The sequence below is a fragment of the Zeugodacus cucurbitae genome, chromosome 2 (assembly GCF_028554725.1).
Source record: "Zeugodacus cucurbitae isolate PBARC_wt_2022May chromosome 2, idZeuCucr1.2, whole genome shotgun sequence".
NCBI lineage: Eukaryota > Metazoa > Arthropoda > Insecta > Diptera > Tephritidae > Zeugodacus > Zeugodacus cucurbitae.
In genome coordinates this window covers 65,283,582-65,301,593 of record NC_071667.1, presented here as the reverse complement: position 1 = coordinate 65,301,593, position 18,012 = coordinate 65,283,582, and the positions used below count along the sequence as shown (strand labels likewise).

General features: G+C 38.6%; 1 protein-coding gene across 1 annotated transcript; it reads left to right on the top strand.

Annotated features, from left to right (window-relative positions):
- Positions 1-14,537: 14,537 nt before the first annotated feature.
- On the top strand, positions 14,538-16,790 carry LOC105218099 (phenylalanine--tRNA ligase beta subunit). The gene is made up of 5 exons (XM_011193458.3): positions 14,538-14,655; positions 14,722-14,777; positions 14,842-14,999; positions 15,057-16,408; positions 16,464-16,790. Exons 1-5 carry the CDS (start codon positions 14,598-14,600, stop codon positions 16,613-16,615), a joined length of 1,776 nt encoding a protein of 591 aa, XP_011191760.2. The 5' UTR covers positions 14,538-14,597; the 3' UTR covers positions 16,616-16,790.
- The last annotated feature ends 1,222 nt before the right edge of the window (positions 16,791-18,012 follow it).

The window sequence follows — 18,012 nt, the reverse complement described above, 5'->3', positions numbered from 1 at the left end:
AAACGATTTGTTACGGAGCGATACATATGTACATTCATATTTGAGAAAATGCCATATTGTAAGAATGTAAGGATAATTTATGTAGATTTTGGATATGTGTGAGAGTGGAAATAGTATTTTAACCAATATGCTGTATTAATCAATAAATCTGGATGTATATGTAGATAGGTAAAATAGCATATGCTGACGCGTTGGTATGATAACCCGCCTATCGCTTCCGATCCTCCAACTTTCGAATACGGTACGATTTTCATTTCGCCGTAAAAAAAAGTTACATATTCGATGAACCATTCTGTTGGGACCTGAGAAAAATATTACTTGGAGCCTTATGCGGAGAATACGATACATCCAAAATTTTAATAAATTTTGCCATCATTTTCATTGACTTGAGAGACGCTTAAACCTTTGATGGTGAGCTCCACGACATTTTCATAAATTAAATAATCATGAACGATCTATTCAACGACTTTCTTTGATATCATTAAGGTAACACTTACTTCGATCTACCTCATTGTATTGTCAACGAATATATTTTGTCTACTTTTTGGATGCCTTCGTCTGTAACAGCCACTTTTGGCCAAGTCATTGTCTGCGGTGCTCATATGGCCTGCATGGAATTTAGCAAATCAGTCGGCTGACGCAGTCTACTGCAAATATTATTTAAAAGCCAAGGTTGAGATTTCGCTATCTTCACCTACGAAATAAAGTTCACAACATCATCGAAACAAAGAAACCCCAATATCCGGGAACGCCACACTTATCAGAAGAAAAAATATGCAATATAATTCTGTAACAAGTAGCTTCTCCGCTTACGCGGTTATAGCCGAGTCCACAACAGCGCGCCACGCACCTCTCCTTTTGGCAGTTTAGCGCTAATTGGTAATACCAAGTGAAGACAGGTCATTCTCCACCTTGTCTTTCCATCGGAGTAGAGGCCTCCCTCTTCCTCGGCTTCCACCAGCGGGTACTGCACCGAAAACTTTCAGAGCTGGGGCACTTTCGTCCATTCGAACAACATGACCTAGCCAGCGTAGCCGCTGTCTTTTTATTTGCTGGAGTATGTCTATGTCGTTGAGTAACACATACACCTCATCATTCCATCTTCTGCGGTATTCGCCGTTGCCAATGTTTAAGAGACCGCTGTCTTTTTATTTGCTGGAGTATGTCTATGTCGTTGAGTAACACATACACCTCATCATTCCATCTTCTGCGGTATTCGCCGTTGCCAATGTTTAAGAGACCATAAATCTTCCGCAAAACCTTTCTGTCGAAAACTCCTAGTGCCGTCTCATCGGATGTTGGCACCGTCCACGCTTCTGCACCATAAAGCAGGACGGGAATGATGAGAGACTTGTAGAGTTTAGTTTTTGTTCGTCGAGAGAAGACTTTACTTTTCAATTCCCTACTCAGTCCATAGTAGCACATGTTGGCAAGAGTGATTCTGCGTTGGATTTCAAGGCTGACATTATTATCGGTGTTGATGCTGGTGCCTAGGTATACGAAATTATCAACAACTTCAAAGTTATGACTTTCAACAGTGACGTGGGAGCCAAGATGCGAGTGCGCTGACTGTTTGTTTGATGACAGGAGATATTTCGTCTTGTCCTCGTTCACCACCAGACCCAAGCTTCTCCCTAACTTAGTTTGAAATGGCTGAGAGGTTTGGCGAGGATACAACTTGAACAGCAAAATGTGACAGTCCGTTGTGATACCAGAAGATTCCTAAGTATGGATCACAAAGAAGAGCCTTATGTATCGCCGAAACGTTTTGAGCCTATCACAAATTTTATGAAGCGGCTAATGTCTAATTCGAATGGTTTGCCTAAAGTATGGCCAATCTCAGTCTTGCGAATGCTGGACAGTGGATGAGGTAATGACTTGGTGTTTTCACCTCGACTTCCTCTATACAGCTATGGCAGTATGCGGTTGGCAGGATTCCTAGCCTCTTCGCATGCATGTTGTCTATTCCGCAGTGTCCGGTGAGTACTCCCACTATTGCGGCAAGGTGAACCTCTTTAAATGCATGTAGTTCCACAGACCTCTTGCGTTCCACTCTTGACCAAAAGAATCTCGCAACCGAGCAGGTTAACCTTATTTAGCTACTCCCAAAATTAATGTAGAATCGGTTTTCTTTATATTATTCTCTTGGATAAAACTTGTATAAGTCTAGTGATAAGTTTAGACCAAGCGTCATCTTTGATTATGTTAAATTTTTTTCAAAAACTGAAAACACTTCTCTGAGCGTTTTGTAAGCTTCTTCTTCTTCTTCTTAACTGGCGTAGAAACCGCTTACGCGGTTATAGCCGAGTCCACAACAGTGCGCCACGCATCTCTCCTTTTGGCGGTTTGGCGCCAATTGGTAATACCAAGTGAAGACAGGTCCTTCTCCACCTGGTCCTTCCACCGGAGTGGAGGTCTCCCTCTTCCTCGGCTTCCACCAGCGGGTACTGCATCGAAAACTTTCAGAGCTGGGGCACTTTCATCCATTCGAACAACATGACCCAGCCAGCGTAGCCGCTGTTTTTTTATTCGCTGGACTATGTCTATGTCGTCGAACAACACATACAGCTCATCATTCCATCTTCTGCGGTATTCGCCGTTGCCAATGTTTAAGGGACCGTAAATCTTCCGCAAAACCTTTCTCTCGAAAACTCCTAGTGCCGTCTCATCGGATGTTGACACCGTCCACGCTTCTGCACCATAAAGTAGGACGGGAATGATGAGGGACTTGTAGAGTTTAGTTTTTGTTCGTCGAGAGAGGACTTTACTTTTCAATTGCCTACTCAGTCCATAGTAGCACCTGTTGGCAAGAGTGATTCTGCGTTGGATTTCAAGGCTGACATTATTATCGGTGTTAATGTTGGTTCCTAGGTATACGAAATTATCTACAACTTCAAAGTTATGACTGTCAACAGTGACGTGGGAGCCAAGACGCGAATGCGCTGACTGTTTGTTTGATGACAGGAGATATTTCGTCTTGTCCTCGTTCACCACCAGACCCATTCGCTTCGCTTCCTTATCCAGGCGGGAAAAAGCAGAACTAACGGCGCGGGTGTTGTTTCCGATGATATCAATATCATCGGCGAACGCCAGGAGCTGTACACTCTTGTAGAAGATTGTACCATCTCTATTTAGCTCTGCAGCTCTTATAATTTTCTCCAGCATCAAGTTAAAGAAGTCGCACGATAGCGAGTCACCTTGTCTGAAACCTCGTTTGGTATCGAACGGCTCGGAGAGGTCCTTCCCGATCCTGACGGAGCTTTTGGTGTTGCTCAACGTCAACTTACACAGCCGTATTAGTTTTGCGGGGATACCAAATTCAGACATCGCGGCATAAAGGCAGCTCCTTTTCGTGCTGTCGAAAGCAGCTTTAAAGTCGACAAATAGATGGTGTGTGTCGATCCTTTTTTCACGGGTCTTCTCCAAGATTTGGCGCATGGTGAATATCTGGTCAGTTGTTGATTTTCCAGGTCTAAAGCCACACTGATAAGGTCCAATCAGTTTGTTGACGGTGGGCTTTAGTCTTTCACACAGTACGCTCGATAGAACCTTATAAGCGATGTTAAGGAGGCTTATCCCACGATAGTTGGCGCAGATTGTGGGGTCTCCCTTTTTGTGGATTGGGCAGAGTACACTGAGATTCCAATCGTCGGGCATGCTTTCTTCCGACCATATTTCGCAAAGAAGCTGATGCATGCACCTTATCAGCTCTTCGCCGCCGTATTTGAATAGCTCGGCCGGCAATCCATCGGCCCCCGCCGCCTTGTTGTTCTTCAAGCGGGTAATTGCTATTCTAATTTCTTCACGGTCGGGCAATGGAACATCTGTTCCATCGTCGTCGATTGGGGAATCGGGTTCGCCATCTCCTGGTGTTGTACTTTCACTGCCATTCAGCAGGCTGGAGAAGTGTTCCCTCCACAAACACAGTATACTCTGGTCATCAACCACTAGATCACCGCTGGGGGTCCTACAGGAGTGTGCTCCGGTCTTGAAACCTTCAGTTAGTCGCCGGATCTTTTCGTAAAATTTTCGAGCATTACCCCTGTCGGCCAGCTTGTCAAGCTCTTCATACTCACGCATTTCTGCCTCTTTCTTTCTTTTTCTGCAAATGCGTCTCGCTTCCCTCTTCAGCTCTCGGTATCTTTCCCATCCCGCTCGTGTTGCGGTCGATCGCAACATTGCGAGGTAGGCAGTCTGTTTTCTCTCCACTGCGAGACGACAATCCTCATCATACCAGCTGTTTTTTTGGCTTTTCCGAAAGCCAATGGTTTCGGTTGCAGCTGTACGTAGGGAGTTTGATATGCCGTCCCACAGCTCCCTTATACCGAGATGCTGATGAGTGCTCTCAGAGAGCAGGAGTGCAAGTCGAGTAGAAAATCGTTCGGCTGTCGGTTGTGATTGCAGCTTCTGATGTCGAACCTTCCTTGTGTTTGTTGACGTGTGCGCTTTTCTACACAGAGGCGGGTGCGTATCTTAGCTGCTACAAGATAGTGGTCCGAGTCGATGTTGGGACCACGAAGCGTACGCACATCAAAAACACTGGAGACATGTCGTCCATCTATCACAACATGATCGATCTGGTTGCGAGTGATTCGATCCGGGGACAGCCAAGTAGCTTGATGGATTTTCTTATGCTGGAATCTAGTGCTACAGATGACCATATTTCGGGCCCCGGCGAAGTCGATCAGCCTCAGACCGTTTGGTGATGTTTCGTCATGGAGGCTGAATTTTCCGACTGTTGTGCCAAAGACACCTTCTTTACCCACCCTAGCGTTGAAATCGGCTTCAGGCTCTCTATTTTCACTTTTCGTTCAAAGATTGAGGAAGGCCAGTCTTCTATGACTTTATAAGTGACTTATCATTGAATGTTCTAGGGAAATGTTGTGTACTCGTATCAAATTGTTTCAGCGAATGATATGAGAATTAACTCTTTATCGGTATTCGAATCGTTACAACATCGTAGCCCCCTTCGTAGTTTCAAGAACATTTTCGAAAACGTATAAATATGTATTATACTAAACAAATAAACACTTATCGCATTCGTTCTGATCCTACGCATTTGCCAGCATTTTTTACAGTTTAATCGACCTGCTCGCAACATTGCAGACGCCAAGTCGGTGAAATATTTCGCTGTGCAAACTTTTTGGTTGAAAAGGAAATACCAAATTACATTTAATTAGGTTAAAATAAGCGCGAGGTCGCACACAGACACACTTACATATGTACACAACAACAATGTATTTTGCGCAACAACAAGAATATGAACTAAAACCAAAACGAAACTCAATAGTAATAATAGAGAAAATTCGAAAAAGTAGAGGGTAAATCGAATTAAAGGCCTTATTAGGGACAACAACAACATTTAGCGGCAAACCGATCTGATGGACGAGCGCACAACGGCATTGCACCATGTTGCACGTACCAATGGGGGCAAATGCCGCTATCAACAACAGCGAGTGCGCTGTAATGCGCGCATTTAACCTTTGCTTTGCCAAAAAAAGTAACAAAAACAACAACAAGAGGGCAAATTAAATCGCACATAACCTAAACACACTCAAATAAATTGCTGCAAAGCAACTCAACTCACAGCTTAGCCGGAGGGCAATTTTCATATCACTTTGATTGCGGCGAAATGCCGGACAGACTGGCCAATGGACGGACACACTTTTGTATATATGTATGTAAGTATATATTCGCATTGGCGTGAAGTCGGTGAAAAGTTGGTGAATGAATGGATTTGCATCGCTTGGACGGACAGTGGAGGACTGCGAAACTCACTGAAGCCAGCTGTACGTTGGATGGATGACACGCTTCGTGTGCTCGGCCGTGTTGTTTGGTGAATTACCAAATTGTGGAATTGAAAAAAAAAGAGAACAAACAAGTAAGGAAAGGCTAAGTTCGGGTGCAACCCAACATTTCATACTCTCGCAATTTATTGATATATTTTTATTAAGATAACACACCCCAATTTGAAAATTCTATAATTAGGTATATGAGAGGTAGGGAAAGTTACACTATTAGAAGAAAAATATTTCATCTAAATTAAATTAAAATACCTGAGAGATTTACCGAAATTTCGCTGAAAAATTACCATGGGCACTGAATTTTTCGTATTCGGTATTCGGGGATTTGAAAAGTTATAGTCCGATTTCGACAATTTTTTCACAAGTGATGCCACAGATCATATACAGTATTTGTGTAAAGTTTTATTTCGATATCTTCAGTGGTTCCTTATGTATATATTATAAAGTGAAGGAATAAGATGAAGTTCAAAATTGAGTTACATGGGAAGTTGTCGTGGTTATGAACCGATTTCATCCATTTTCCACACGTGTCATCAGGGTGCCAAGAAAATATTATATACCGAATTTCATTCGAATCGGTCGAGTAGTTCCTGAGATATGGTTTTTGATCCATAAGTGGGCGATGCCCCGCCCATTTTCCATTTTGTAAAAAAAAGCTAAGCGCAGCATTCTTCTGCAATTTCTTCTGTAAAATTTAGTATTTCTGACGTTTTTCGTTAGTTAGATAACCCACTTTCAGTAATTTTCAACCGTTTGCGAGATATATACAAATAACCGATTTGCGGGCGGTGCCACGCCCACTTCCCCAAAAAAATATCATCCAAATATGCCCAAAAAAAAAATTCCAAATTTTACCTTTATAACTTTATTTATGGTTTAGTTATGACACTTTACGTGTTTTCGGTTTTCGCCATTTTGTGGGCGTGACAGTGGTCCGATTTTTTTTTCCATTTTCGAAAGCAACCCTCTCACGGTCCCAAGGAACATGTGTTCCAAGTTTCATTAAGATATCTCAATTTTTACTCAAGTTATCCGTTGCACGGACGGACGGACAGACCGACATCCGGATTTTGACTCGTCTCGTCACCCTGATCATTTTGATATATATAACCCTATATCTAACTCGTTTAGTTTTATGACTAACAAACAACCGTTATGTGAACAAAACTATAATACTCTCTTAGCAACTTTTGTTGCGAGAGTATAAAAACAACAACAAAGCAGCGGAATGATGCGCGTGCACATCGCACGAATTTGCCATAAGGATCAACAATCCGCAAACGGTGAACGAGTCGGTGAGTAAAGTGCTTGCCAGCCGCAATATGCCCAAAATCGCCACGAAAACAAAAACAACAACATTGAAATATCAGGCGAGACGGCTGGGAAGTGCCAAAATAATTTGCGTACACAAAAAAGAAGAAGAGAAAGAAGACGAAGAAGGGTAGGGAGTGCTAGAGTCAAAGCAAGTCGGGCAAAGGTGGGCACTCAAAGTGGACCAATGGTGACAGGTACAATCAGAAGTGCAGCAAAATGCAAAAATCAAAAGCAAAAACAATAAATACCACATTAAAATTCTGCCACAAGTGGTAAATTGCTTGGGAATTATTTAGTTGTTGTACAACTGTTTGCCGAGAATCGAGCAAACATAACTATACAGACATACAAAACTTGATCAATGATATGTGCGGGACGCATAAAATTCTCATAAATCTCGGAATGTGTCAACAAGTTCGGCATAGCAACGCAACAGGGTGGCGAAATTCTCCTGAGGGACAAACTATCTTCGTCAGTACGAGTGCCTACGGTGCTGAAGTAGTGAAATTAAATACATGCCAATAACGAAAGTGGAGTCCAAGCCACTTAATCAAACACTGAAGTAGCAAGAGACAGACGCCAGGACACTGCGCAGATCCTTTACGATCTGAAGCACTTGCTTATGCTCCGAATTTTCCGAGAAGGTGCATTTTTCTCACCTCTGCACACTTTCACTGGCACACACACACATACAAACAAACAGAGACACAAGCAAGTATCATTTGCGTGGAAAATCAATCCTTAGGTAGCGCTACAGCAGTCTTGTCAACAAAAAATCAAATCGATAAACAACAACAACAACCACATGCAAGTGTATGTTAATGCGAAATTTCAATATTCAATATAACTCTCAGCTCAGTGTACGTGTGTGTGTGTGAACTGTGCAGCATCGTAATTGATATGTTTATTTTTGATTTTTTTTAACTATACATACATAAACACACATCCACATGTTGACACAGGAATCCTACGAAAACAGCAATCCTTGGAAATTCTGTAATGAATTTGAACGAAAGGTAAATTTTATCGCATTGTTGATTTGTTTTTTGCCTTTTCTTTTCTTTTATTTTTTCATTTTTTGTTTTGGAATAATTTGTCATCGCTGCATTGCGTTGACAAATGTTGCTGATGCGCCGGCAGCAAGTGCTTATTGGCTTGTTTGTTGTTGCCAGTAGCAGCCTACGAAAACATGCGTAATCCGATAAGAAAATTAAATCTTCTCGATGACGCTGTCATTTAAAAAATTAAATTAAATTTATAAAGACCTCACAGTCGACATTTCACAAGTCAACACTTCAGTTGCAATGCATTACATACACATATACGATTCATTCTTCTAAAGAGATAAGTGGTTGAGTGACAATATTGCTGAGCCATCTACTTTTTACAATTTTTACTCGACATTGAGGTTAAGGAAGATGATATTGTTATTCCAGACCACACCAGAAGTAGCTGGGTAATAAGTGTCTGAATTTTCGTTAAAAAGTTAAACATGAAATTTACCTTTGTACCAACTAAAGGGGTATATCGATGGGGACAGCAAACGACCCATTTCTCTTCAGTAAGGTTTGCCATTTCATCATGGAAAGATCCAACAAGGGGTCGAATTACATCTTGGTCTTGGATCTTGGCCTATATCCTTACAAGATCAAATTGACGCAAGAACTGAAGCCGTTTCATCACTAGAATCGTCGTATGTTCGTGAATTGGACTGAGTTCATCAAAAAATCATCTTCAGCGATGAAGCTCATTTCTGGACGAATGGCTTCATCAATAAGAAAAATATGCGTTATTGGTCAGGGACTCATGAGTTATCATACATCCCGAAAAAATTACGGTTTGGTGCGGTTTATGAGTCGGCGGCGACGGGCCGTACTTCTTCCGTGATGATGACCGTTACAGTGAATGGGAATCGCTACCGTTCAATGATAACCGAATATTTTTGGCTCGCATTGGATGATATGGACTTGGTCAATAGGTAGGTTCAATAGGACGGCGTCACAAGCCACACAGCGAATGTCACAAGCGATTTATTGAAAACTAAGTTTGGTGAACGTGTTATATCTCGAAATGGCCCAGTCAATTGGCCGCATTGGTCGTGCGACGCCGTTTCCTGTGGAGCTACGTCAACTATATGGTCTATTCTATTGATGAACTTCGTACGAATATCGATCGTGAAATTACAGCAGTTTCGCCGAATTATGCTTGAAAACCGTTGAGAATTGGGTTCAGCGTCTAGACTTCTTCAAGCGTGCCCGTGGTGGCCATGCAAAAGAAATCGAGTTCCATACATAATGGCATCGAATGTACTTTCACTGGAATAAACAATTTGAAAATCACTTTACAATAAGGAGAGGTCTCTAGCTATGGGTTTTCTTTCTGTTATGTAACTACTTCTATGATTCCGTGGACAATTGTCAGAATATCTATAATAAACCTAGCCATTAAGTTCTGACAAATGTAAATCTCAGCCTCGAATCGAAATGATTCTTAAATACTTCTTTAAAGTCTAACACTGTCTTCTAACTAACACTTATCGAGATGAGTTTGGACATGCATTTTTCTTTTCAGAAGAAAGCTTCTGTAGATTGAAATAGGGTTACGGCTTACATATATTCAAATGGCAGAAAAGGATTGCAAACAGAAATGTTCCACACTGGAAACAAAAAAATTATAAACATATTAACGAGCTCCTCTCAAAGTCGGACTGAACTTTTCACTCCATTAAATTATTTAAGACTCTGCCCTCATAGTTTCTTGAATAATAACTTATTTTTAAATTTCCAGTGAGATGCGTAATTTCGATCGAAATCGGTTTTTGAAAAATTCAAATTAATTCAGTGCCCAGGGAGGAACTTACTGATTACTAATGATTTCTGGTAATTAAGAATGTATAGAAAGTAGAAGCATAAATGCTCTGGGTTCTTAAAAAAAACTTCTTAAATAAAAAGAGTCTATTAATATGAAATAGTGTAAAAAAATTACACATGCTCCCAAATCTTTATAAAACACTTTTGCTAAACTACTAAAAAAATGAGAATAAAAAAATTTAGACCACCTTGTTATGAAAGTGTACAGATTTTTGAAAACAGCAGCTGTCAGCAATTAATAGTATTAACCACCAAACTTCTACTTAAAATTACAAATTTACTAAAAAATTGCGATTTTTTCAAAGCAATTGCATAAACGGCTCGCAACTGCAACAAAATTGCCACACATTACGCCAAGGCGCTTTTATACGGTTTCGTGTGCCAAACCTGGAGAAGCTGACGGCTGGCGGCTGGTGTTGGAACAGCAGCTGCCAGTGTTTTGTTTGTGACCAAAAGCCACTAAAGAAATTTAAATAAACGAAATAAATAAGGTTTGCACAAAAAAATATATACATATGTATAGACAGTAGAGAGTGCCAAAAAAGAAAGTGCAAAAAGTCGGAAGTAAAGACTCTAGACAAATTTCTTTATACGGGATAGATACGCAGCTTATTGTTTTTGTAATGTTGTGTTATTTTTTAGTTCCTTAATAACCGTAAACGAGGGTGTGTAGCTACTAATAAACATACACACATATATGAATAACACCAAATATTTTGCAATATGTGCATTGGCTTGCCGCAACGGATTGAATGACAAAAGAGACCCTATAGGAAAAGAGCATGTCATAAACATTAAGGAGAAACAAAGAGTTTGCAATTTTTTAAATATTGATACGGGGAAAATATTATAAATATATCGCTATAAAATGTCCTTGAAAATCAAATATATAACTAAATATACAAGGAGACAATTTCAAGGTCCATAAAATTTTCACTTCGAACTCAATTTCAGACACAGTGACTCTTTCATTGTGAGAATTGAATAAGTCGTCAAAAAAACTTCAACTGTATCTGAAAGGACAATCAATTATGACATTTTATATCCAAGTTTGCAAAGAGACAATTAATAAATTCTTGAAGGGAACTGAGTGAACATTATTGGGATTGGTGGTCACACAGAATTGAAGGACCATGAAATAGAAACCGAGTTGCCAAGTATCATCACCACTAGAAGAACTGCAAATGACGTAAATTCTTCCAATGGAGATTAAAACTTATCTTTGGAGGACCATATCAGCCAACCAACGGAGCACAACTCTCAAAAGACCAACAATTACTTTGAGAACTTGCTGATGACAAATGAACTAAGAACTACTATTCCTAAATTTTAGTAAAATTAGGGGTATTTAGACCAGCTATGTTAATTCCTTCGTCGTTTTTTTGTATTTTAGTTTTGTTGAATTAAGAGATTAACGTTCTACCTAGTAACGAACTACCAGTCTGGATATAGAGAGCTGAAATTTCACCTCTATAGGTTACTCTTCAGATTCCAATGTGAAACAATCGGAGTGGACAAGATATCGTTAGGACCATCCATATTTAAGTCGACACAAGTAATGCCCATATCTCATGAAAATCGATTTTCTACACAAGCATGCATCTTATTTTAGACACGTTCTTTCGAGTAAACACAAGATCGTCGAATCCCCGGATCAATTATATTTTGTTTATTTGTAAGCATTTATTTTCTTTAAATCATAAAAATAATGATTAAATTCTTATCCTTATTTTTACCATAATTTTCCTATTAGACATTTCATTGAGCGTCACATTTAGGTAGCTAACACGAAAGTGTCAATTTTTTGAGACGAATGAAACTAAAAAAATAAACTAAAAATAAACTAAAAAAGTTAGCGGTAGTTCAGGTGCGCACGCGTGTGGCCACAGGCTTAATGAAGCGTTAAGTAATCTAATTGTTTGCAGAAAATTGACGAAAACATAAACTTGCGGGAGTTCAAATACATACATATAATATATTTTGTCTCACTCGCGCTAATAGGTATTAATGTACATATATCATATATGTGCATATGTATATTAAGAAGTGAAAGTTTTAATTTCGAAGAAGTCAAGTCTCCAAATAATACACATGTAATTAAAAAAATAAAATTAAAATTGAACACAAGAATTCACTGGGCAATCAATACAAATCATTTTTCACATTTTCTCGAGTATAGATGCATAATTATTAGCTCAAACGATTTTCGGTAGGCAGCTCGAAATCCCAAAGGAATAATCCACGATAACGCCTACAAATATTCATTAACATACACACATATATAAATGTATATCTGTATGTATGAGCGGTGAAGCGCTATCGAATGCCAGAGCGCAGCATGCGTGCTCATATATGTTAATATATGTAAGTGTGCACGACTGTGTAAATGACTGCACTAGATATCCTTGCATGTCCTTTAAAAATCTTTATTTCTACACCATAACTCACCGGCAGCGCGTTTCGTCCTCCCGAAAGATTGATTATGGCGCACTATGCTCCAAATCACTGATTAGGGGTGTGGTCAAGCAATATGTGAAGCGCAGCAGCAACGAGCGACCAGCAATTAAATGGGGATACTCGACAACTCCATAAACACTGCATATCTCATCTTCTTTTTCTCCTTGTTGTTGCTATCAATTCGTAGACAATTTTATTATTTATTTCTTATTTGTATTGCTGCTATTTATAGAGTTCATCGCTCATAGCGGCATGCATTTGTATCCTTTGAGTTTACACGCGGCTGCATGTGTGCTTGTGCATTTGCGTTTGATGGAAAGGGGTAAAATGAGAACGCGACTAAGGGCGTGAAGTCAGACACGAGTTCTAAACGCATAAATAATTACAATGCTCACGTATTTCTAGGAATTCTAACACGAATTGAGTCCTCATATGTGCCTGTACACACTACATAGTACATACAAACGCATTTAGAGCGCTCGTGTTCTATATTCATATTATTGATGGCCAACTGACTGCGCGGTGCACTCCTTTGGGATTCGAGTACCAAACGAGGTAGAGATTTATACCGCTCGGGTTTTAAAGGTGCATACTCATAAACACTTTCTTCGGCTTGACTATTAAATGCATGTGCAACGTTAAAATACGAGTATATGTAAATTACATTAATTACACAAAACATAATTTCAATTGTCATAAAGTGGGTGAATAAATTAATCAATAGAGGTATTTACATATGTCTAAATTCATTAGCGTACATTGCAGCAATATTGCGGGCGGAATTACTAATATTTTTTATATAAAGCAACTTCATTGTCTTCGGTTGACGCCAAGCTACATTCACAAAAGGATTTAAAAACACTTAAAGTTAAAGTTAATCAAGGATAATAACAAAAACAAACAATAACATTTCAAATGGTCAAACTGTTTGACCGGCTGATAATAAAGCAGTACTTTGCGAATTTAAATTACCTGCCGAGGGTTGAATACCATTTAAAAAACTGTTTTTCGAAATTTCTTCAAAACACTCGACTACAGAGTATCTATCGACGTTGTAAGATATTTCAGATTCCCTTTTACATAACCGTCTTCTGAACCCATTTTCCGTACAATCATTTTACAAAAAGAAAAATTCACACGCTCTGATTCGAATATAAACAATACTCGCCTTCTTGTGTGTGTATGTACATATACATATCTATAATTACCCGTACTGATACGCCTTCATCGGAAGTGATCGCAAGAGTTCAAACAAAATGCATGTGCAAAAATTCACACTTTTCCCTTTTCACAAGGTGACGATGGTATGTAATTAATCAAGTAGTTTAATGAGTTGTTGTTAATTTGGTCTGAGCCGACGTGTGAAAACATTAATGATTTTGTTTTTATGCGCAAACGTATGATTAGTTAAAATTTGTTAAATTTCATTTATTCCGGCTTCCAATGCAATCATCACTACTAAAATTCTGTCACTTACCTTCACTTGGATTTCCGCTTATCTTTTCAGCTAAAATTAAAGCGATTAGGTTAGTAGTAGTATTTTCTCATATATCCGGTTCTTACCTTTAGATCGGAAGCATCATCTTGCAATCTTGCCCGTTCATCATATTTTCGCACAAACACTACACACTTTTATATTCATAACGTTGCACACATTCAATTCTATTTAACACAACAACAAAGTATATTATTTCTTAGCTTTAAACATTTATTTTCAATTTATTTAATCCAAAATAAAATTATTCGCCAAAACGGATGCTAGAATATTCTAACGTTTGCGAATTCTCAATTGACATTTAAAAAGTCACAGCTCTATTAATTTGGATGTACCCAACGAGCAAAAAGAGTGGCTACCATTCTTGGTAGAAATTTTATATATTATTTTACAAAATTTATATAGAAACAATTCAAATCTTTATACTTTTGTTATATTTGTTTAACATTATCATAAAATTGTTGTCATTATAGATAAATTAAAATAAAAACTCCTTCATATTTCAATTAAAAGCGATGCAACTCTGCGCAAACGTGGTATGTTCAATCAATGCGCTCTATTGAGTTGCCAAAATTGTCAAAACCAATTTGTTTTCAGCCGCCGCATGCGTGGACATTTGTGTTCCTATTTGGATAAGATTTGTGAAGTGCTTGGAAAATGCCGACCATAGGAGTGAAACGAGATTTGCTTTTCGAGCAACTTGGTCAGAAATATAGTAAGTTATATACTGCAATCTTCAACTTTATAAATGGCTTAAAGTAGTTGTTCTTCACACTCACAGCTGACGATGAGTTCCAGCAGTTGTGCTTTGCTTTCGGTCTCGAACTGGATGAAGTGGTAAGTAGAAAATCTGTTTTGTTCTTCATTTACCCAAATAAATAATGTACCGATTTCTTGTTAGACAACAGAGAAGCAAATGCTAACCAAGGAACAAGGTGAAGTCGCTGCAATTGCCGATGCCTCTGAAGAGATTATTTACAGAATAGACATTCCGGCAAATCGTTATGATTTGTTGTGTATTGAAGGGTTGGTCACCTCTCTGCTCGTATTCCTGGGCAAGTAAGTGTATAATGTCATAACTGCACAAATATATGCTAATTATGTTACTTTTTCAAGAATAAAGCCTCCAAAGTTTATTAAGGTTGAGCCAACAAAACGACAAGTTCTTAAAATTCTACCGGAAACGGCACAAATTCGTCCATTCGCTGTGGCTGCAGTTTTAAGGAACATCACTTTCAACAAAGATGCTTATGACAGTTTCATTGAGCTTCAAGATAAATTGCATCAGAATCTTTGTCGCAAACGTGCTCTAGTCGCAATCGGTACTCATGACTTGGACACCGTACAAGGTCCATTTACTTACGAAGCTCGCACACCGGAGAATATCGAATTTATACCATTGAACCAAACGAAGAAAATGAATGGACATGAATTGATGGAGTTTTATACCAATCATGCCCAACTGAAACAATACTTACCAATCATACGCGATTCTCCTGTGTATCCTATTATTTATGACGCTAACGGTGTAGTATTATCATTGCCACCAATCATCAATGGCGATCATTCAAAGATCACTTTGCAAACACGCAACGTCTTCATCGAATGCACCGCAACGGATCTAACCAAAGCGAAAATTGTGCTGGACACTTTAGTGTGCATGTTTTCGGTGCATTGTGCTGAGAAATTCACCGTCGAACCATGTGACGTTGAACAACCTGATGGTACTGTGGTTACCTATCCTCAATTGGAAGTGCGTAAAACAGTGATATCAGCAGAAAATGCCAACGCCTACATTGGTATCAAAGAAGAGCCAACCAAAATTGCTGACATGCTAACGCGCATGTACCTCGAGTCGCATGTGGAGGAAGGTGGCACCAACATCACCGTGCAAGTGCCACCCACACGACACGATGTGCTGCACGCTTGTGATATTTACGAAGATGTGGCCATTGCTTATGGCTATAATAATATTAAAAAATCCTTACCGGCATTCATGCACATCGCAAAACAATTTCCACTCAACAAGCTAACCGAGCAACTGCGTGAACAAGTAGCACAGGCAGGTTTCACAGAAGCGCTTACTTTTACGCTCTGCTCACGTGACGACATCGCACGTAAACTAAATAAATCCATCGACAGCATAGCGGCCGTGCATATTGCCAACCCGAAAACATTGGAATTCCAAGTTGTGCGCACCACCTTACTGCCAGGCTTACTGAAAACTGTCGTGGCTAATCGTAAAATGCCGCTACCACTGAAACTCTTTGAGATCAGCGATGTGGTGGTCGCTGATGATGACACCGAAGTTGGTGCGCGCAATGAGCGTCGCCTGTGTGCAGTGAACTGCAACAAAACCGCCGGTTTTGAGGTAGTGCATGGACTGCTGGATCGCGTGATGCAACTGTTGGATGTGCCATGGAAGACGGGAAATCAAAAACAGGGCTACTATCTGCAAGCCACTGATGGTAAGTTGAGTGAAAGGTTGTTTTAAATATTTTTTTAATATTTTATTTCACTTAGATCCCGCCTATTTTCCGGGACGTTGCGCTAGCATTTTGCTAAACGGTGTTACCATCGGTCGCATTGGCGTGCTGCATCCAACTGTGTTGCAAGCTTTTGAATTGACCACACCCTGCTCGGCGGTCGAAATCAATATTGAACCGTTCGTATGACAGCGTTATCCGGAAATGATGAAACGCTTATGCAAATGAAGTTTACAACAACAAGCGTCTATGACACAGGATTATGCAAAATTCAAAATGGACATAAATGAATAAACGTTGCGGTTGGCAAGCGTATTTAAGAAACAGAAATATTTAATAAAGCTTGAAGCAAAGATAAACAAAATGTGTCTTCTACTCTTAATGTAGCGCTCATTAGACTTTCTTTCTAGTGCATTCCACTGAATTGAAACAAGCTTCATTGGTTTACTTTAATTTTATTTATTTCTTGTTGTTTTTATTTTTTTAATGTATGTTCATCAGTATAATCAACTTTATTATCGTCTTATACTGAACATAATTCCTATTTTCTGCTTGTTTTCGGTCTGTGTATGCATGTATGTATGTGTGTGTAATATAATTCTTGTTGTTGCTAGCTTAAGTTTTTCGCTGCTGCGTTTGCTGTTCCGTTTGTGTGGTAACTAACTGTTCAATTGTTGCATATTTCATATTTTAAACTGTGTTTAGTTTAAACATATTTTTTATTTGCTTTAATTTTGTTTTGTTTTCCACTTTCGTCATTATACCATTTATATATAGGGGATTCATTACTTAATATTTGTTTTTGTTTTTTTCTTTGTTTGTTTTTGTGTTTATTATTTAATTTTTGCTTTCTGCTTGCTTTCATGTACCATTAGTACCGTCGTCAGTAGCATCGCTAATATAATCAATAATTGTAATTATAATATATTTATGTGTAATATTTAGTAATTATAATAATAATTCATAGTAATCATTACAAGTATAGCGATAATAATAATAATAATCGTATTCAACGTTAATCATCATTATATTTTTATTTAATATTTTAGTATATATTTTTTGTTTTTTTTTTTTTAATTTTTGTTGTTTTTTTATTATCTTTGTGTATATAGTAATAATTTGAATATGCTTAGCGCGTAAACAGCAGTTGCAATAATCATTATGTCCATGAAATTGTCGGGCGACAACAACAACATTAGCGTGTCACATTGCATGGATACGCTGCAACAAATTGTAATTGTATGCATTGCATTTCATGTGCTCTGTGTGCGTGTGTCACACATGCGCAGTTTTTATTTCATTTAATTATTATTTTTTTTTTATTTAATATGAACTGTTGCTTGCTGTATATTTGCTTTCTTATTTATTTCTTCTATGAGTTTTAAGTATGAGAATTGGTTTTTCGTCAGCAGTTGTTGTTGTAATTTAAACATTAATAAATGTATGCATTTCATACGGTGCTTTGAAGCCGTTTTTTTTGTTTTTTTTTTCTTTCCACTTTACACATTCCTAGCAGTTTTGTATAATAATTATCATATAATGAACCATTTACATATACAACATACAATATGTGGAGTTGTACATAT

What these genes read in the sequence shown, in the direction of transcription:
- LOC105218099 (XM_011193458.3), top strand. Translation starts at nt 14,598, where the DNA reads ATGCCGACCATAGGAGTGAAACGAGATTTGCTTTTCGAGCAACTTGGT. An exon ending in GCAACTTGGTCAGAAATATA is followed by an intron (nt 14,656 to 14,721) that starts GTAAGTTATATA and finishes TCACACTCACAG; the next exon opens with CTGACGATGAGTTCCAGCAG. An exon ending in CTGCTCGTATTCCTGGGCAA is followed by an intron (nt 15,000 to 15,056) that starts GTAAGTGTATAA and finishes TACTTTTTCAAG; the next exon opens with AATAAAGCCTCCAAAGTTTA.